General features: G+C 54.8%; 1 protein-coding gene across 1 annotated transcript; it reads left to right on the top strand.

Annotated features, from left to right (window-relative positions):
* The first annotated feature begins 14,897 nt into the window (after positions 1-14,897).
* On the top strand, positions 14,898-20,353 carry EDN2 (endothelin 2). Its single transcript, XM_048327345.1, has 5 exons — positions 14,898-15,062; positions 15,351-15,483; positions 16,580-16,699; positions 17,510-17,614; positions 18,311-20,353. Exons 1-5 carry the CDS (start codon positions 15,005-15,007, stop codon positions 18,420-18,422), a joined length of 528 nt encoding a protein of 175 aa, XP_048183302.1. The 5' UTR covers positions 14,898-15,004; the 3' UTR covers positions 18,423-20,353.
* The last annotated feature ends 1,051 nt before the right edge of the window (positions 20,354-21,404 follow it).

The raw sequence follows: 21,404 nt of genomic DNA on the forward strand, positions 1-21,404 counted from the left end.
CAGCGCTGCCATGACTCGTCATCTTCACACCTCTCTCATTATGCCATTAACCCAGGGCAGATCCTCCCTCCTGCCGAGCTCATCCCTCCGACATCCCCGGCCCGGGCTCTGCTGCTTCATGTCCAGGCAGCCACAGCACAGCAGGCATTTGCTGCTGCCTGCAATCGCCCGTGCACAGCAGCCCCGGTGGCTGCCTCTGAATTCCGCAGCTTTGAGCCCCGAACCACGGGGGTTTGAACCAAAAGCAGGGCAGGGGATGTCTGAGCTGGAGCTGAGCCCCCAGAGCATTTGCAGCCCCTCTTGAGTCCCAACTCCTGTCCCAGGAGCAACCTGGGATAGTGCAGGGTGTCCCTGCACATGCCGGGTAATCAATTCAGAGAGTTTGGCAATTTCTATGGCAGAGGGGTGAGGATTAGTGAGGAGAGAGAAGTGGGTGAGTTCTAAGGTTCCTTCCAGCTTGGCAGAGCAGATGTTGACAGCAGCCTCCAAAGCTGCTCCTGGTGGAGTCCTGTCCCTCTTGCTGTGCACAGAGAACACCTTGAGTCCGTCTGGGAGACTGGGGAGAGCTCCCAGACTGTGCTGGAGCTTCCAGGTAAGGGAAAGTTGACTTTCTGTGTCTGCCACACCATGTCAGAGCAAAGCTGAGTTTGGAAAGAATTTTCTGAAATGAACTTTGCTCAATGGACAGCCCTTCAAAGGCCACAGCCGGATACAAAGGGTTTGGTTCTCGCATCCAACACTTCTGAGGAACCTGGGTTTGGCTTGTCCTGACAGACCCCTCTGAAGGCACGTCCCCACCTCTGGATGCTCATCCCCCTGTCAGACAGACTCTTGGTCATTTTTTGCTGTGGATGATCTTTTGGACACTTCCCTCTTGTCCAATCTCTTGGGCCTTCCTTGATGTAGGCTCCTGAAAAAGTCTTGGATTGTGAAGAGCAATAACTGCCCTCTGGCACTGGGAAGCCATTGCCTGGGTCCTGGCCCTGAATCCCTTGTCCCCAGGCCCTCTGCAGCTCTCCTGGAGCCCCTTTAGGCCCTGCAAGGGGCTCGCAGCTCTCCCTGGAGCCTTCTCCTCTAACATCTCTCCTCTCTGCGCTCAAATTTCGCCCCTTCCGTTCACAGGCAATGAAATCCAGGAACGAGGACTCCTGCTCAGGTCATTCCAGTGCAAATCTTGGCTTTGAGTTCCAACACTCTCCCCCTCTGCTGGGACTGCCAAGGGGAGGATGTGCCCCTGTGTCCCTCGATAGGACAGGGGGAAATGGCTTTGAACTGGAAGAGGGTGGGATTTGATATCAGGGAGAAATCCTTCCCTGGGAGGGTGCCCAGAGCAGTGGCTGCCCCTGGATCCCTGGCAGTGCCCAAGGCCAGGCTGGACATTGGGGCTGGGAGCAGCCTGGCACAGTGGAAGGTGCCCATGGCACGGGTGGCACTGGATGGGCTTTAAGGTCTCTTCCAACCCAACCCATTCCACAATTCCATTAATTTCCACCATAAATCAACTCCAAGCAGTGACAGCACCCAATTACCTTTAATTTGCAGCCTGATCATGCATGGCCTTCCCCAAACTTCATCTTTAGCAGCTGCTCAAACATCCCCTCACCCGACTGAGTTCCCCTCGCTGCCTCCAACCCTGTGGGGACCAATTTGCCACCACCCATCCTTGCCCTGCACCTGCAAACACCTTCTGCCACCTCAGCTGCGGGATTTCTGCGGGATTTGGAGGCAGAGGAGTTTTCCCAGGGCCTCTGTGTGTGTGCGTGTAATGAGCGTTCACATCTTCGACAGTGCTGGATTTCAGCTCAGGCAGCCAAATTCCGTGCAGATTTGGATGCACACACACACGCACTCACTCACACACACACTCACACACTCACTCACACTCTCCTCTCATGAAAACCACTTTTGTTCTGTCTTGTTTTGTTCTCTTACACAATCAAAACCCCTGCTGGCTCCAAGCCCCTCTGCTCAGCGTGCAGAGAGAAGCACAGGTTGGGCCAACCCCTCTCCCTGCAGGGATATCCTGTCTGCACTGCTCCTATCGTTAGGCAGAGGCTGGCAGGCTGGTTTTGGGGCTCCATCCAACCCCCCTCCCGTCTCCCCCTTTGCCGGGTTATCAGGGTTTGTCCCGGCCCCGTGCTCTGCCGCGTGCTGCTCGATTCCCTTCCAGAATGTCACAAACCAGCGGGGACAGCTCTGTCGTGTCAGGAACGGGGCGAGCAGCCCGAGCTGACGGGGAATGTCGGGCCCATGAGGATGTGCACGTACCCCGTGTAGGCTGGCTGCCTGCAGAGACCTGCGTGGCACCAGCCCCGGGGTGGGGACAGCGGCGTGGGCACTCCTGGGCAGGAATGTCAGCGCTGGGCGCCCAGGGCACTTCCAGTGTTAGGTGGCACCTCAGGTTTTAGGTTTCTCAAGGATGCCTCATGCAGGGCTTGAGCACTTAATCCCCTCTGGATCGAGCTCTGTGGACACGGGAGCTGCTGGTGCACGAGCCCTGCAGAGCCGCTTACGCTGGGCGTGCCCCACTCTGTGTTTTTTTGGCAAGACCCGACCCATTAGGCATGTGCAGGGCTTGCCAAAGCCACACAAAAGAGGCAGAGCCGAGCGCTCCGACGTGTGAGAGTGCAGCAGCCTCAAAGCCGGTGGTTACAGCACTTCCAGGGCTGGGGGAGAGGCCAGGTGGGAATTACCTCACCTGGTTCGTGCCCTGGCTCTTCCAGAGCCCCCCGAGAAGGAGAAATGAGATTTTCTGGGATGGGATTTTTGTATCTTTCTTTGGAGTTTGCACATTAAAGTCATTAAATACTGGCTAAAACAGAAGTTTGGAAGTAAATGGGCTCCTGAGTAGAGTGAGAAGAGGCCTTGAGACCTCTTCCTTCCAGTTCCTCATCTATCCTGGGATAAATGACCAGTTCTGGTGCTGGAGAACATTCCCACTCCATATTCCCCTGGCGCACAACCTCATCCTTTGGATTTCACACCAATTCAGGGCCACTCCCTGCTCAAGCTGGGCCTTCTCTGAGCCCTCACCTGTGGATTTACCATCTGAGACAAGAGCACCTGTGAAAATCCATGTTTCTAGAACATCCTCGCCTTGCCATGTTGGCAGGAGAAGCCTAAAATGGAAAAATCTGTGTTTGGGCTTTTCCCAGGGCTCTGGAGGAAGAGCAGCAGAAAAATGGGGCCAAACCTCAGTTTTCCAGCAAAATGGATTTGCAGTGCTGGGTAATCATCCATTTAGAAAGTTTGGCAGTTTCTGTGGCAGAGGGATGAGGGTTATTGAGGAGAGAGAAGTGGGAATTTGGGTGTGGGGAGAACAGTGAGAAGAACATCTGACCTGCAGATGGGACACCCGAGCCCAGGGGGCACAAGGGACACAGGGATTGAGCTGGGGCCAGCAGGAGCTGAGGGGATGCTCTGAGGGGAAGGGGGAGCCATGGTGGGAGCAGAGTGGGGGCAGATCTGGGGCAGTGGAGGAGCAGAGCTCAGCACAGGGCACTGGGGATCATGCAAGGGCTGGGGGTTATTTGGGTTTCAGTGAAATTATCCAGAATTTCCTTAGGAAGGGCCTGAAAAAATGAAGCGGGGATCACACCAAGGATGGCTGAATTTCCTGATACTTCCTCCAGCTGCTTGAAGATGGGATTTAAGGAGGCTTCCAGCACTCAAAGCTGCATTGGGGTTCTAAGTTTCCATTGGGATTGGATGCCAAGAACCCCCTGGAGCACCCGGATGGGCTGGAACCGGCCCTGTCAGCCACCCCTGGGTGTCCCTGCACGCTGACTTCAGAATCTGACCTGGCAGGGCTGGAAAAGCCCTCTGAGATCAACTCCAGCTACCAGCCCATGGCCCCATGAGCCACGTCCTCACGTTTCTGGGACACTTCCAGGGCTGGTGACCACACCAGGGGTGAGAACTGGGATCTGTGTTTGGGGCTGAGCTTTCCCGACGGGAGGAGCCTCAGGATGTGACATCAGCTGGGATGAACCCAGCTGGGGGAAGGTTGGGGTTTGCTCCAGGCTGACAGTGGATGTGGCCTCAGTGCTCAAAGGGAGGAGTTTGGGGGGATTAAGAGGATTTTTGGATTTTCAGCTCCCCCAGGGCTGAGCTTGTCCCTCAGCAGGTGAGACCCCAGGATGTGCAGGTGATGCTGAGCAGCAGGAATGTGCATCCCACATGATTCACGCCAGAGAAAAGCACCCTGCAAGCACAGCCAGGGCTGTTCTGAGGAATCCCTGAGGTTATAAATAGTAAAAACCCCGCGGGGAGCTGAGTCCTCTCACCTCCTCTGTTCTCATCTTGTTTTCTCCCAGCTTTCCCTTTATCTGCAGTGACAAAGGAGGGGGTTTGTGGCATCCAGGGGATGTCAGACATAAGCAAAGCGTGGCCTTTGGAGCGAAACCACTCAGCAGCTCCTGCTGGAAAACTGCTCCCTGAGCTGGGGCTGGGGAGCTCAGAGCCACCACAGCAGCCAGGGAGCTCCTGGGGGAAAGACACAAAGCAAGATACTCTTTTCTCTCTTTTCTCTCTTCTCTTTTCTCTTCTCTTCTCTTCTCTTTTCTCTTCTCTTCTCTTCTCTTCTCTTCTCTTCTCTTCTCTTCTCTTCTCTTCTCTTCTCTTCTCTTCTCTTCTCTTCTCTTCTCTTCTCTTCTCTTCCTCCCCTCCCCTCCCCTCCCCTCCCCTCCCCTCCCCTCCCCTCCCCTCCCCTCCCCTCCCCTCCCCTCCCCTCCCCTCCCCTCCCCTCCCCTCCCCTCCCCTTCCCTTCCCTTCCCTTCCCTTCCCTTCCCTTCCCTTCCCTTCCCTTCCCTTCCCTTCCCTTCCCTTCCCTTCCCTTCCCTTCCCTTCCCTTCCCTTCCCTTCCCTTCCCTTCCCTTCCCTTCCCTTCCCTTCCCTTCCTTCCCTTCCCTTCCCTTCCCTTCCCTTCCCCTCCCCCTGGGCTGAATCCCAACCACAGCCAGTGTTGATAAACATCCTTTACAAACCAATCCCTCACAATCCTCTCCAAACAATCCCCTTGATTGTTCTGAAACCACCAAACCAGCAGCAGAGGTCACAAAATCAGCCATTGTTATGAATTTTGCAACACCTCCTATCAGTTCTGGAATGGGCTGTGCCCATGTGAGGTTTAAATTTAGATCTCAAAAGTGCAACACTCGTTTTAATGCACTAAAACATTGCTTAAGATATGAAAAAATGGCAATTTTTGCTCACAATAACACATTTCTGTGACTCGAGATAAAATTGCTCACGAGATTATTTCTGTTACAATATGAAATTCCGAATAGTTTGACATCATTTTGGGCTGGAATAGAAAATCACAGACTTTCCAGCGGAGCAGAAAATCGGGTTGCTCCCCTCAGCTTTGATCCGTCTGGACTCGGAGTCAAACCCCCAGAGTTCCAGCCGGCAAGAATGGAATTTCATGGCAAACTGGTTAACCAGTAACCGAAATTACAGCTCCATCTGGCCAAGGGCAGAGACATCCAGCAGAAGACACTGCCCAGACTGATCCTATGCCAAGTCCTCCTCGGGATTCCTCAGCACCTAATTACTCCCACTTTAATTAAACTTTCTCATACAACTTTCCTTGTTTCCTTCCCTAACTGATCTGCTGCTGGAGCCTCTCATCCCCTCCCAAACAGAGCTGGATGGAAATTATGACCTCCTTGGTTTGCTGGAGATGTTTTTGTAGTTTTGAGTGTTTTGGTTTTTTTTTTCTCCAAATTGAGTGTTTCTGACTTCTTCTAAATATGAGATGTTTTGGAAAGTTGTAAGTGGGATTAAAATGTGGTATTTTGACAGGAGTAACTTTTTGTTCCACTACAATTTTGACTCCCTGAGTGAAGAAAATGAAACAAATCCAATCATTTTGCAACGAATTGCAAGACTGAGAGCTGGAATAACTGAACTGAATGTAAAAAAATTCAAAAATTCAGGAGTTCATTTCTCCCCTTGCCCTAATTTAGGGGAAAAACCGAGATATTCTGAGTGTTCATCATTTTCAGTGCTTCAGCATCAGCACTTTTCCTCGGGAAACCTTTGTAACCCCCCTGGGTGCTGCCATGGATTTGCACATTGTTCAGAACAATGGGATCCGTCCTGCAGGCGGCACAATCAATGCGCCGATGTGCCAATAAACCATATCGATAATTAATAATTAACCTCCTATTAAAGTGCTGAGGTGTAAAGGGCAGACACTTGCATTGTGTTTGTTTTCCTTGCTTTTCTCCCCAGCGTTATGTCACCATCCAGAGGGACTTTGGCAGGCTGGGGAGGGGGGCCTGGGAGAGCCTCGTGGGGATCACAAAGGCCAAGTGCAAGGTCCCGCACCTGGGGAATCCCAAGGGCGAACACGGGCTGGTGAAGGCATCAAAACCAGCCCTGGGAGGGAGGAATTGGGGATTTTTGGTGGGTTAGAAGCTCAGCAGTGAAGGTTTGCAGCCCCAAAACCCCCTCATGTCCTGGGCTGCGTTAAAGGAATCCTGACCAGCAGGTTGAGGGAGCGGATTGTCCCTCTCTGCTCTTCTCAGGTGATTCCCCACCTGCAGAGCTGCCCCAGCCCTGGGGATTCCAACACCAGGAGGATGTGGAGCTGCTGGGGAGAGTCCAGAGGAATCCACAGACCCCCTCTGGAGCCAGGCTGGGAGAGCCGGGGGTGCTCAGCTGGAGAGGAGAAGGCTCCAGGGAGAGCTGCGAGCCCCTTGCAGGGCCTAAAGGGGCTCCAGGAGAGCTGCAGAGGGACTGGGGACAAGGGATTCAGGGCCAGGACCCAGGCAATGGTGTTTAAGATGATGGAGAATGGATTTAGATGGGATATTGGGAAGGAATTCCTCTCTGTGATGGTGGTGGGATGGAATTGCCAGAGCAGCTGGGGCTGCCCCTGGATCCCTGGCAGTGGGGCTGGGAGCAGCCTGGGACAGTGGGAGGTGTCCCTGCCCATGGCAGGGGTGGGGTGGGATGGGATTTAAGGTCCCTTCCAACCCAAACCATTCCGGGATTCTGTGATTCTCTCTTTAACTTCTGCCTTGTTCCCTGCAGGAGTTTCTCTCTCTGCTTTTTGCAGCTCCCTCCCCACACATCTCCCCTATGACAATATCACCTCGAAGGAGAGCTCAGGAATGGATTGAAGCTGCTGAACATCTCCAAACTCATTGCTTGAAGTCACTTCGTGTGCTGGAATCTGCTCTGGTTCCCATTGCTGTGCCTGGACCTGGAGCACCTCGAGAGCTGCAGGAAGGGGGATTTGTGCCTGTCCCACCAGGCTTGTCCCAGCTGGAACCGGCCCTGTTGCACAAGCTGCTCTCCTGCACTTGCTGCAGAGGCTGGGGCTCAGAAAGCCCCGAGAGCCGGGAGACAGCTCCAGGTGGTGATTAATTGCATGACACCTATTGTAATTATGAATTCCAGGTCACTCATCACGCTGGAAAGCTGAAGGAGCTCAGCCATTAGGGTGGAGTAAAGGCAGATATCCCTGTTAAAGTGTTCCAATGAACACTCAACACACGAGGAATGTCTCCACGGGGCTGTTTAAACACACTCTGCACTTTGCTTTTCTTGCCTTTTGGGCACACAAATTGTGTGATCAGGCAGGCACACGGGACTGACTGTAATTGTCATTCACTTCATTAAATAAACCCTTTCCTGACTGCAAATATTCCCTTTTCCATCGACAGAGAAAGGGTGAAACATGCTCCAGGTAGTGAGGAAAAGAGCAGGAGGAGTTGGGAGCCTTTGGAGTCCTGACATTTTTGAAAATGCTCAGCAGATTTCTTGGTGTGGGTGGGAGAGCTGCAAGTTGCCAGCAGTGTTTGTTTCTCTCTGCAGGAGCTCCCAGAGCAGCATGGAAAGGTGTCATCGGGAGCACATTTATTATTTTGTTATGGTTTTAAAATCACTGTAAAGCCAGAGCAGGTCTGTGGCCTGTGGCTGTCACCAGCACAAGGTGGTGCCTTGAGGGACCACGTTTGGCTGCTCCTGAAGGGTTTATCCAGAGCCCTGCGTGAAGCTGAACGTGCTGATTACACATCCACACACTCCCAATATTCCCAGTTTATCCAGTGCCTTCCTGGATTTAATTAAACCTTGCATCCCAGAGGCACATCTTGCCTCCTCCCACTTCCACCTGACTGAAAGCCTGGTCACTGCTGTAAATTCAGTGACATTTGTGTTCCAGGGTCAGGATCACCTCACCCTGCAGACCGGCAGCTCAGGATATTTCAAAGCCTCTGCAGACATTCATTTGGGTTTTTCCCTTCCAGACCCCTCAGATCACACCTCTCTGTCCCTGCCCTGGAGTTCCCTGCCAGACAGACATCCCAGGGCATCCCATCGGTGCCAGAATCCCAGGAACACCAAACATGCTCTGTGGCTTCTGAGAGCTCCAGTTGAAGGGCAAAGCCCTGCAGAAAGGAACAGGAGTTGCTTCCATTCCTGTCCTTCCCCTTTCCTGTCTCACAGCCACTCCTGGCCCCTGGAATTCCAATTCTCAGGCAGGAAAGTGCCACCAGGTCCTACAGGTGACACCTGTCTGCTGGTTTTGTCCCTTCTGCCTGCAGAGCAGACCCGGGATAATCCATCCCTGGGAACAGAACTGGGATAATCCAGCCCTGGAGAACTGGGATAATCCAGCCCTGGAGAACTGGGATAATCCAGCCCTGGAGAAATGGGATAATCCATCCTTGGGAACAGAGTTGGGATAATCCAGCCCTGGAGAACTGGGATAATCCAACTGGGATAAACTGGAATCAAACTGGAAAATCCATCCCTGGAGAAAAGAAATGGGATAATCCAGCCCTGGGAACAGAACTGGGATAATCCATCCCTGGGAACAGAAATGGGATAATCCATGCCTGTGGAACAGAACTGGGATAATCCATCCCTGGGAACGGAACTGGGATAATCCAGCCCTGCAGAGCAGAACTGGGATAATCCATCCCCAGGAACTGGGATAATCCATCCCTGGGAACGGAACTGGGATAATCCATCCCTGGGAACAGAACTGGATAATTCATGCCTGTGGAACAGAACGGGGATAACCCATCCCTGCAGAGCAGAACTGGGATAATCCGTCCCTGTGGAACAGAACTGGGATAATCCATCCCTGGGAACAGAACGGGGATAATCCAGCCCTGGGAATGGAACTGGGATAATCCATCCCTGTGGAATCAAACTGGATAATCCATCCCCGGGAACAGAACTGGGATAATCCATCCCTGGAGAACTGGGATAATCCAGCCCTGGTAAGAGAATTGGGATAATCCATCCCTGTGGAATCGAACTGGATAATCCAGCCCTGCAGAGCAGAACTGGGATAATCCATCCCTGGGAACAGAACTGGGATAATCCATCCCTGTGGGACAGAACTGGGATAATCCATCCCTGGGAACTGGGATAATCCATGCCTGTGGAATGGAACTGGGATAATCCATCCCTGGGAACAGAACCAGGATAATTCATGCCTGTGGAACAGAATGGGGATAACCCATCCCTGTGGAACAGAACTGGGATAATCCATCCCTGGGAACAGAATGGGGATAATCCAGCCCTGGGAACAGAACCGGGATAATCCAGCCCTGGGAACAGAACCGGGATAATCCAGCCCTGGTAAGAGAACTGGGATAATCCATCCCTGTGGAACAGAACTGGATAATCCATCCCTGCAGAGCAGAACTGGGATAATCCATCCCCGGGAACAGAACTGGACACTCCATCCCTGCAGCTTGCCAGGGTGCCAGGCGAGTATCCGCCTCATCCCCCCAGGCTGGCCCTTGGCACAGGGCAGTGTCCTGCCATGGGAACAGACCCTTGCTGGGTCACAGCCTGGCTCTCCTGGATGCCACAGTTGGTCCTTGCCAAGGCCACCTACCCCTTCCCACGTCCCTGGGAAGGATGGAGCCAGCACATCCCAGGATCTTCCCCTCCCTGTGTGACCCCAGCTTCTCTCCTGGGGACATCTTCGCCCGCACAGCAGAGACCCCTCGGGTTTGTGGTGTGGGCAGGCAGGGGCAGCAATGCCAGCGCCTGGGGCCTGTCTGAGAGGGGCACTGGGATCCCTGGGAGCCTCAGGATGGGGAAAACACGTGAAGATCCCCACTGAAACCACGGCAAACAGCCCCTGGCGGTGTGTGCAGACAGACCACAGCCAGACACGGAGCAGGACAGATCTGTTACCAGCAAACCCCGCACCCCTTCGTGGCTTTGTGCTCTTCTCATCAGGGCTGCATTTCAGCCCTGGCTAGCACTCACTGAGCGCCTTTTTGCTGCTGAAACCCCACGTCCAGCTCGAGCAAGAAGTGCCACCTCCCTTGAGACAGTGCAGAAGGGAGAGCACAGAGCTGGGGTGGCTGCAAGGAAATCAACTGGGACCTTGCAGAGCAAATCTGGATTTTCAGTGACAGCCCAATAATGACTGAAAGCCACCCCAAGCCCTGAGGGCTGCCCAGCTGTCCCAGCCCTCCCACGGCACCAGTCCCCATCAACAGAAAGGAGCCAAAAGGGAATTCAAGAGCTGCCTCAGGAGAGGCCTGGATGCTGCAAATGAACTTCAGGATACTCTCCACAGATCTTTTAAGCCAAAGAGATTTTAAGCCAAAATAAGGAGAAACTGGGATCTGGGGAACACCTTCAAATTGCTCATGTTGTTTAGTAGCCTTAAAAAATAATAATAAAAAAATGTTGAAAAAAATGTTGGAGTTGTTGAAAAAATTGTTGAAAAATTTGTTGAAATTGATGAAAAATTCGTTGAAATTCCCCAACCACCACTGTTAGTGCAGGACTCTCTCCTGAGCCCCTGGCCATCCTCAGCACCTTTGGAACCCCACGGACAATGCTCCCAATTCACTCTGTGTCAGCTCAAAGCCCCACAGAGCTGGGAAAACTCTGCCCCTTTGCCTTCCAAGTGTCCAGACTGTGGTTCTCACCCTTTTTCACTGTGTGAAACATCTCCTTCAGCCTCCCTGCACCTCGCTGAGGCCCTCCCTGTCAGCAGCAAGCTGTGATTTATTACAGCTGATGTGCTGAGCCGGGGGAGGGCAGGGGGGGCACTGAGCATCCCAAAGGAAGCCTCACTTGACAATGTCTCTTTCCTACACTTCCTCACAGCGGCTCCGTGGGGGATGACCAACGCTGGAAAAATGTTGCTCACGTCCCGGGATAAGAATTATGATTATTTGCTGGGCTGCCATCCACCGTGGGGAATTCTGGCTCGTGACATCACCCCATTGTTCCTGCTGGTGCCAAGAGCACGCCGGGATCCCGACTGCTCCATGGTTAAAGGCTTTTCCTGTTTGCTCACTCCTTGTTTCCAAACAGTGCCGCTCGTGAGGGCTGCACGGGATGTCTGCTGTCCCGGGCTGCTTTGTCCCTTTCGTCATGTCTGCCTGGAACTCCTCACAGTGACACGAACAATGTACTCCCGCAGTCAGAAACAAAAGGGAAAAAATAACTGCAGGAGGCAAAGCCCATCTTTGGCGTTTAGGACCCTGTGCACGCCTTTGTTCCTTCTTTGGGAGTCGTTGTTTGTGCAGCTCGGCCCGGCCCTCCTCCAGCCCTGTTGTTTTCCTTCGTGATTTTAGTGTGGTGATAATGCCAGGAGGGCTGGCCTTGCGAAGCTGGCTCTTGATCCTTATCAGGGGAACGGGGACAGTGGCAGGAGCTGGGCAGGTTCTCTGCGCTTGGGAGGTCAAGGAGAACACCAGACCCCAGTGCAGGGTGATCCCCCAGCCCACAGCATGAGGGGATCGAACATCTGTGGGGTTTGGGGCACCAAAATACAAGAGCTAAAGGTATTTGAGGGTGCCCAAAGATGGTGAAGGGTCTGGAGGGGCCACAGGAGGAGCAGCTGAGGGCTCTTGGTGTGTCCAGCTGGAGCAGAGGACACTGAGGGCAGAGCTCAGCGGGGGCTGCGGCTCCTCCCGAGGGGCAGCTCCGATCTCTGCTCCTGGGCCAGGGACAGCAGCCAGGGAGCGGCTGGAGCTGGGCCAGGGCAGGCTCAGGCTGAGAGCAGGGAAAGGTTCTTCCCCCAGAGGCTGCTGGGCACTGCCCAGGCTCCCCAGGGAATGGGCACGGCCCCGAGGCTGCCAGAGCTCCAGGAGCATTTGGGCAGCGCTGCCAGGGATGCCCAGGGTGGGATTTGGGTTGTCTGTGCAGGGGTGTCTGAGCTGGATGATCCCTGTGGGTCCCTTCCCACTCAGGATATTCCACAATTCAGCCTAAACCAAACAGGTACTTTTGGAATCACACAGGCACTGGAACAGTCACTGGATCATGGAATCACTAAGGTTGGAAAACCTTCCAAGATCATCGAGTCCCACCCGCTCTGTGGGGACGTTCGGTGCTGAATCAGCTGCTTCACCTTCTGTCTGGACATTCTCCCTCACAGGCCCTAAAGGCAAAACAACTTGTTCAGGTATTGTTTTTCCACAGGAACTCTTCAGCTCTGGACAGAGCTCTCTGAGCTGGGTCAGTTCAAAGCCAATTCAGTGCCAACCCCACCTCTTCTCCACAGGGTTCCTCCATCCCTGCAAGAAACAGAGGCATTCACCCCTAGCCCCACATCCCCTGGGATCTTTGAAGCTCTGGTGCCAAACATCCCAAGGGGTGCCGCTCAGGTTGGTGCTTTTTTTCTGGAGAATAAATGGAATTCAGGCTCCCTTCAGCCGGCACGGATGAACACGAGGGTGTAACATTTGCTCCGTTTTCTGTGGCGGTGTCAGCCTGGTGGGATTTATGGGAAATGAAGACAACAATTTAGAAATCTCTGGATGAAAGGCCTGGTTTGTAAAGATGTTTTTGCACCTGGCATGCAGGCAGACAGCAGCAGACATCTGGGCACTTGCAGCCACACACGGATTGCAGGCAGGTACGTGGAGCTCCAGGTGCTTCTTGGAAACGTGAGCTGGGTGACAGAGCCCCAGCCACAAAAGGTGGAGGAAATTCCTTGAACCAGATGCTCAAATCCCCGGGTTAACTTGAGACTCTCATTCCTTGCCCAAGGCACGAGGTCTGTGTGTGCCAGGGCTGATCCCTTCAGCAAACCAACCCCGCGGAGTGGCAGCGCTGTGGCTCTGTCCCAGCCCTCACCCCTTCAAAGACAGCGCCCTTTTTGTACCAAATGATGTCATTGACTCGCCAGCCTTCCCTCGGGGTGAGCAAACACGGCTTCGTTGCCTTCCCCACGTCGAGGGGATCGTCTTTCACCCCGCAGTGACCAGGATGAGGAGCGCAGGAACGGGAGCCAAGGCAGAGCTGTTGTATCACTGGGCTGGAATCTGGAATGTCACACAGAACCCGAGCGCTGACATAACTCTGAAACTTGGCACAGCTGGAACATGGGCAGTCACAGGTAAGGCTGCTTTTGTGTTTCCCTGTTTTCTTTGGGATACTTGTCGCACTGGTGCAGAAGTTAAACACTTCCCTCTGTTTGCTTTATTTTATGAGCTCTGTCTTTATTTTATTCTAAATTTATCATTTGCACTCTTCCTGATTTTCTCTGCCTGACACATCCTCAACTCTGTTATTCTCATTTTTCATCTGCTCTGGCCCCTGTGCCCCTCATTCATGCCCTCTGTAAATGCCTGTGCTTTCCTGTGCAGGTTTTTTTTTGCTCCCGCTGTTTTTCCCTTGCACGCATCCCCTGTGTGCATTTTGCACGAGCACAGGGAGGAATTCCCACAGCTGCTTGGACCCAGGGAATGTCAAATCCTCCAGCCTTTGCCTGCAGGACTGCAGTCATCACCTGTTTTCCTTCCACGAGCTGCTGTGAGCAGAAACTCTGGCTCAGGAGCCGTTTTCCTCACTCTCCCTCCCTGCAGTTTTCCTTATTTCCCTTTCCTTTCCCCCACACACGTGTTCCTGTGCATGAGACCTCACACTGGCTGTAATTGCCACCACCTTGCATCTGCCCATCACAACAGGGCCATAAAAATCTGAACTGCTCATGATAAACAAATAAAATACACTCCCTTTCCCAAGAACCTCTTGCAAAAGGCAAATGCGGGGATTTTGCTTTTTTAAACCGCTCGCAGGATTCGCCCAATGTTTGCCATGCCTGGAGCTGCCATTCCAAGCTGGAACGGTGGTCTCAGGGAATTCAGGGTGCCTGGAAGCTGTGATCCATCCCTGGCATAGTCAGGACCCAACACTTCCCCAGGAGCAGGAGGGATTTCCTGCTTCTGCCTGACACAGGACGAGCAAGGTGAAGGGCTTTGACTCCTCCTCGTGCATGCCAGGAGGTGACTCTGCTTCACATGATTCGCATCCTAAAAATGTGCAGATGATGTCGAATGCGCCACATGAATGCTGAAGCAAAATGAGACAGCGCTAGGGCAGATTTATTGCAAGAAATTTTAATTGCTCCAAGTAGCAAAAGTCTTTAAACTGATTTAGAGGAAAAAAAGAGAGAGAAAGCCAAGACCGTCACTGCAGCAATTTCAAGCGAGTTTATCAATTTACGTTTTTATTAAAATAAAGTCAGTCAAATGAAGACATTTCAAGTGAAAACTTGACTTTGATCTTGAATTCTGCCCAGTTTGTGCAGGTTAAAGCATCCCCGGGGCCGGGGGAGGTGCGGGGGGCCGGGAGGGCTCGCAGGGGGACACTGCCCGCAAACTCCCCTCTGCTCGCTGCCTTCACCCGCAGCCCGGCCCCGCTCAGGACCCCTCGGGCACACTCCGCACACGCTCCACCCACGCCGCATCCCGGCCCCAGAGACTTTTCCCACTCCGCGGCACTTTCTCCCCGGAGCTCCCCATCCCCTCCGCCAGAGGAACCCGAGGAGCCCAGCGTGTCCCGGGGAGGAGCGGGGGGTCCGCGCCCGCCCCACGCGAGCCCGGCGTTCCCCGGGGGCGGAGCGGTGACGCGCCGGGCCGGGGCTATAAAGCACCTGCCGGGCGCCCGCCGGCTCCAGACGCAGCGCGGCGGCTCTGCTGGAAGAGCCGGGACGGCAGCGAAAGGAGGAAAAGCCCCGGAGAAGCCCCAAAGCCGCCAGCGCAGAGCCGCGGTCATGGGCAGCCACCCCACCGTGCTGCTGGCGCTCGCCCTCTGCGCCCTGCTGGAAGCCGGTGAGCCCCGGGCTGGAGGGGGGCTCGGAGCCCCGCGGGTGCCCGCACGGGAGGGGGGACCTCCTGCAGCCCTCGGCGCGGGGAGCGGGGCCGGGGGTGCCCGGAGGTGCCCGGGGTGTGCGCGGGGGCTGCGGGAGCGGTGCGGGTCCCTCGCTCCGGGGAGCCCCCGGTCCCTGAGAAAGCGCAGCCCCATCGCGCTCCGGCCGAGCCGCAGGCACGGGGACATCGCCGCGATCCTCAGAGGGGACACACGGACGGGCCGCTCATTCCTCCCTCCTTGTGCTGCAGGTCTGGGCCATCTCCAGCCCGAGTCTCACCTGGCCGCGCCGCCGAGGACCAAGCGATGTTCGTGCAACAGCTGGCTGGATAAGGAATGCATCTACTTCTGTCACCTGGACATCATCTGGGTCAACACACCTGGGTGAGCAGGAGCGCAGCGCTCGGGGCGGCTCCGGTGATGGGCAGCGGCTGTACCTTCTGCTGGAGGGGGTGGGAAAGGGTCCCAGCGCTGCGAGGCTCTGGCAGCACCTGCTCCGGGGCGCACGTTCAGCCTGGAAAGGGACAAGCTGTGCTGCTGCTGCTGCTGCTCAGGTGTTTGTCCAACCCTCAGCGATCAGGGCGGTGCTTCCTCCCGGGCTTGGCTTTTCCTGAGGTTTGTACCTCTGCGAGCCCAGAGCAACACCGAGATGTTGTGGCTGCAAGTCAGAAAGTTCCTTACCCCGCTCACAAACTGTAACCCTGGCTGCTGCCTGCCAGTATTGTTAAGGAGGCAGCGCTGGGCTGGCACTGCGGGCCCTCGGCTGCCAAGTCCTGCCCTCAGGAATGCTCCAGCAGCTTTCCTAGCGCTTTCAGACCAATGGCCATCGCACTGGAGCACAACACACACGCTCAGGTGTGGTTATAATCGTGCTCGCTGACATGCATTTACAACTCGCTGCTTGCTCGGGGAATAGTTGCAGTCCCTGCCAATCCCGGAGCCTCTGGGAGAGGAGATTGCCATCAGAGATGGAGCGGGAATGCGCTCGCAGCTTTGGGAGCAGGCTGTGGGAGCACGAGAACCTGCTCTGGCCCCGAGACAGCTGGGGCTGTGCAGTGTCCTGTGCGTTAAACCTTCGGGGAAGGGAGAGCCCTGACCCCTCAGCCGTGCTGGGGAACGGGGCTGCCGGCCTGGGCTGGCCGTGCTCCTCAGGAGCTGTGCCACCCGTCTGAGCTGCCAGCTCGCCCAGCCCATGTGGCAGCCCTTGCACGGGCACCTGGGCTGCTGCAAGGAGAGAAAACTCCCGTTCCCAGCCAGCACAGAGTGGCAATCTCCCGGGAGGGAGGGATGGGGGAAAAGAGTATGGGGGAGAGGAGCTGGAGTTTAAAGGCTCGGACCTATCAGTGACCTTTTCACCTTATGTCTATAGATGAGTCTTTTATTATCCTGGCACTGGCTTGGCTGCCTCCCAGGACCCTGTTATAAACCCGCTGGCCAATGAAAGGTTGGTGGCAAAGCTGAATTCCTTTGTTTTTCCCAGGCACACCGCTCCCTACGGCTTGGGCAGCCCGCCAAGGCGGCGCAGGAGGGCCGCGGGCAGGTGCGAGTGCTCGCACTCCAGGGACAGCATCTGTGCCACCTTCTGCCAGGGGAAGCCAGGGTAAGCGCTGGGGATGTCCCCGGGGGGGATGAGGGACAGGCAGTGCTCAGGAGCTGCGGTGTCTGCACCGCCTCCCTGGGGACGGCTCTGTGCCAACAGCTGGGACTTGTCTGGTGGCTTTTTCCTCCCCTCCCGAGAGCCCTGGCAGTGTCACCGGGTGGTTTGGGTGTACAGTGGTCCCTTTAGCAGCTGACAGGCAGCAATGTCACCTCCATCCCTGCTGCTGCTGCCGCCAGGAGGCTGGGGAAGCACCGGGTGTGCTGGTGGGAAGGTGGAGCTGCCAGCACCCCGGGAACGGGGACAAGCAGGGGTGTGGATTTTTGGGACACCGATGTCCCCTGCTCAGAAGGGAGAGCTGGCAGCACCCTGGGAATGGGGACAAGTGACGGTGTGGAGCTTTGGGACAGCAGTGTCCCCTTCATGGCTCAGAGGGGAGCGGAGCAGGCCTGCTCTGAGCTGGGACTCAGCAGTCAAACGTCCTCTGTGGCCACCTCTGTTCATGGTGCATGGGGGGTCTCAGTTCATCTTCAGCAGCGCTGCTGAGGGGAGGTGGGAGCAAAGCCGCTGTGGATATCTGTCATTAATCCCATAGCCAGGCAATAGCTACAATCCCGATCATTAAATATTCCTGTGAATAGAGCAGCTCTGGCAGAAGGGAGCAGCACTCAGACCGAGCCGTGAATTGCTCCCAAATAGCTGCAATTAACCCTTCAAAGCCGTGCATTCAGCTGTCTGTCACCGGGGCAGGGCTCCCCCTGTGCTCCCCGCAGCCTGGCTGTGGTGGCTCAGGCTTCTCCTCTTGCTCTTTAGGTACCTCCAGAGTCTGAAGCTCCCCGTGAGCTCTGGAGCACCTGTGAGGTCTGTGCAGAGCGGTGCCACGAGGCCTCCCCATCCTGGGCTGCTGAGAGCTCTCAGGTGAGCAGGGCACCTAAACCCACTCTGAACGTCCCTCATGAGCACTTGAAAATGTGTGGTTGTGGCCCCAGGCTGCAGTTACCTCCTGGATCTGACCTCCTGCCCCCTTTAAATGGGGACACTTGGCTGTTTCTGCTCTCTGCGGCACTGAAGGCTCCAGCTGAGGGAGCCAGAGCTGCTTGTGCCCTTCCCAAAGCAGAGGGATGTCACATCGAACGGAATTCTTGGTTGGAGAGGGGAGTTCCTGATGTGGGACAGGCAGATGGGTGGTGTGCAGAAGGGGGATGGCACCATGTAGGAAGTTGATTTATTGGGCAGCACCTTTGGACCAAAGGACAGAACTTTTCTAACCCCACATCAGGGAACTGTGGAATTGTGGGGAGAAACAACTCCAGGAGTGTAACTGAGCTAAGGGGAGGTGGCAAATGAATGAACTGGTGGCAGTTCAATCGGAGGCAATGGGAATGCTTTCTGAGGGGCAGATCTGGGGGAGCAGCACTTTGGGTCATCCTTGAATCCCCTGCCGCCTTGTCGGGCTTGATGGAGCTTCATTGTGGCTAGAAAGTCCTGCTCTTCCTTCCCCATCTCCTGCCTCCCAGCAAATCATGGTGAGGGGCAGATAAATGCCACAATATGGGGTATTGAGGAGGGGGCAGATGGGCTGGAGAGTGACCCCGGTGTCCCTTTTGTTCCCAGGGACCTCAGGGTGTCCAGCCCGCGCTCCGGCAAGCACCAGCAGCGCTCCCGGAAGGACACCCAGCCACCGGCGCTGCCTTGGGAGAAAAACATCTGGAAGAAGAAGAGATAAGAGACAGGTGCACACCAAGCTCACCAGAAGAATTTGGAGTCCTGTGGGTGCCACCAGCTCCGCTGTCGGTTGTTAGAGCTGAAGGGAAGGCCGTGAGTGGAGGGGAAGGAAGTGGAAGTCTCCGTGTTCCTGCTGCATGAACCAGCACTCAAGGGACTGCTGTAAAGGGAAAACTGTCTCCATGCAGTCCGAGAAGTGTCCTGGAGCTGAATTGCGCCTTTTTGGATCAGGCAAGGGTCGTGCTGGAGCAGCACCAGCTGGACTCTGCCCTGGAGCCCTCGGCAGAGGCTCAGCCCACGCTCAGTGGGTGAATCACAACCAGGGGGTCTGGGCAGTGCTGGACGAGGCAGCACCGAGCCCCTGTCAGTGGCCTGGGCTGAGTCTGAGCCTGGGCCCAGCCTGGCCCCATTCAGAGGGGTTTGGCTGCTCGCTGCAGTCAGGGATGAGCTGCCCCCAGCCCCAGCCCACCTTTGCACTATTTCCTCTTGTCGGTCAGTGCCTGTGGACGAGACTCCCGTGGTGAAACAGCTCCCAGTTTGTATTAAAAGTTTCTATCATCATCCTCTGGAGCCAGCTGAGCAGTCAGTGCCACTCACTGGCTGAGAAGCCACTGGGGTGAATTTTCACTGGGGTCCTGGCTGCGGCTGAGGTGAAGGATCAGTTACTCCAGAGCTGGCACCAAAGCGGGCACAGGGCTGGGGTGGACAGGCTGTTGTGGGGCTGGGTTTGTGCAGGAGCCGCAGCCCCCATAGCCAGGGCAGGGTGAGCAGAGCCCTGGTGTGGGTCAGGACCCCATCTCATCTCCCTGGACATACCCTGAGTGAGGACTCCCAGCTCTTGATTATCCCAACTTTCTCCCAGCTCTGCCTGGAGGGAAAAGCTCAGGACAGGGGGTTTGGGTGGTGGGGAGGGGGCACCCAAAGCCTGGCTTGCTGCTTGGCTTAGGTCAGCCTGAGTCGGGCTCTGGACAATAAGTGCCCAGTCCTGGGTAGCCGGTCACCATGGGAGGGGAACCTGGGTGGGGAAGGCCTCAGGTGAGGGGCAGCCAGGTCAGAGTGATGTGGAGTGAAGGACTGGCAGGAAGAGCGGGTGGAACTGGATGATTTTAAGGTCCCTTCCAACCCAAACCCTCTGTGATTCTGTAAGAGAGCACAGCCCTGTCTGAGCTTAGGCTCAGGTTTAAACCCAGATCTTCTGGCCTGGGGGGAGGGAAGGAAAAATTTGGGGAAAAACACTGAGCCCAGGGCCTGGAGAACCAACGTTGCAGGCAAACTGAGGCTCAGGGCTCCGGAGCTGTGGCACAAATGCACTTTTATTCCTGGGCAGACTGAGCTCTGCAGGGAGCCGTGGCTGTCACCGGGCAGGACAGGCAAAGAATGCCCTGGAGCCACTGCTGTGTCCCTCTGCTGCCCAGCCAGGAGTACACAGGAGCTTTGGAAAGGCTGCTTGAAGTTGCTGGTGGACCAAAATCTGTGGCTGTTGCAAGCGTCGTGCTGATGGACAAGAAAAATAATTCCTTGATTTTGCTTTAAGCCCCGGAGTGGGATAAAATGAGACCAGCTGATTGTATCATGAATGAAACAGCAGATTAATCATTTGGTCCCCAAAGCTGCAGAGAATCTGGTTTTATATTTGACCTTCTGAAGGTTGGAGTCATTCTAAAAAACTAAAAAAAAAAAAAGGAGAAAATCCTGAAAGGATTTGTTCCAGAGGAAACTTTGCACATGGTTTAATGTGAGTAATTTAAAATAAAATTCCTGCTGTAAAGTACTCTGTCAATCTCTTCATGTGTGCAATGTCCCATCCCTAAGGGAATTACTGCACACCTGCCATATGTAGCATCCTGAAATCTGTATATTTATTTAAATCTATTGATTTTTTTAGGCAGTAATTGTCAAGATATAATTTGTAATAAATAATGACAACAGTCAGTGACACTTTCCTTCCTTATTTGGTGGCTGGGTGGCGGTGGGTGAAGTGAAAGGAATCCAGGTGGCCAAAAGAAATGGGAAAAGGAGTGGGAATGGAGAGGCTGGGAATGGTCCTGGGCACATTTCAGTTCAAAGTGAACCCATCTGCCTGATTTAAACATTCCTTAATGCCAACACCTTCTTCCTTCCCGGATTTCCCTGGGAGCAGGGATGGGAAATCATCCCCAGGTTGTTGTGGGTGTGGGACCAGTTTGGATCCTTGTGCTGAGGGTTCCTGGTGGGGTTTGTCTGGGGTTGAGTCCAGTCCTTCCCCATCCCTTTGGCTGTGGGGTCAGCAGGGCAGGGACAGAGCTTTAGATCTGGGAATGGCTCCGTGGTTTTTTTATTATTATTATTAATAATAATTTTAAGTGCAGTTCAAAAGGATGATGTGACGATGCCAAAGAGTCAGGAGGGGCCCCATCCTTTCCTATTCCCTGATTTTCCTGGCTGAGCTGCATCTCCCATGGCCCAGCCTCCACCCCAGAGCTTGGTGTGAAACCGAGAGTCCTTGAAATGTTTCTGTGACTTTAATGGCAAAGGTAACGATAAAAAGGACCTGGAATTACAGGTACAAGGGGGAAAAAGGTACCTTGAAACACTGCAAAGTCCCTGTGTAATATGTGCAATATCCAAGGTGAAATTCTCCCCTCTTCTGCTCACCCTAACCCCAGAACAGGCCTGGAATTTCACCTGTTTGGGTTCATTTCCATGGTGTCCCGCTGGGGCTGATTTCAGTGGTGTGAATGAGGAAAATGACGGCTCCGTGCATTTCCCAGGAAAGATTTCCCCACCCTCTGCAATGTCCACTGAGCCAGGCCCAGCTTCTGATCTGTCTCCGTGAAGTCCCAAAGGAACTACAACCTTGGTCTCAGAGGGAAAATATCCCTGTTTGGGATGCTCAGAGGGTCCTGGCACCAGGGGAGTGCCACATTTCAGGAGGTGGGACCATAGAAGAGCTCTCCAGCTCTGCCACAGTGTCTGGGAAAGAGGGAAAACCTGAGCTAATCAT

Source organism: Corvus hawaiiensis, chromosome 23 (genome assembly GCF_020740725.1).
Source record: "Corvus hawaiiensis isolate bCorHaw1 chromosome 23, bCorHaw1.pri.cur, whole genome shotgun sequence".
Taxonomy (NCBI): Eukaryota; Metazoa; Chordata; class Aves; order Passeriformes; family Corvidae; genus Corvus; species Corvus hawaiiensis.

Bases quoted from the DNA above. Each gene is read 5' to 3' on its own strand.
- EDN2 (XM_048327345.1), top strand. From the start codon at position 15,005: ATGGGCAGCCACCCCACCGTGCTGCTGGCGCTCGCCCTCTGCGCCCTG. The intron at 15,484-16,579 runs GTGAGCAGGAGC...TGTTTTTCCCAG, and splicing joins ATCTGGGTCAACACACCTGG to GCACACCGCTCCCTACGGCT. The intron at 17,615-18,310 runs GTGAGCAGGGCA...TTTTGTTCCCAG, and splicing joins GGGCTGCTGAGAGCTCTCAG to GGACCTCAGGGTGTCCAGCC.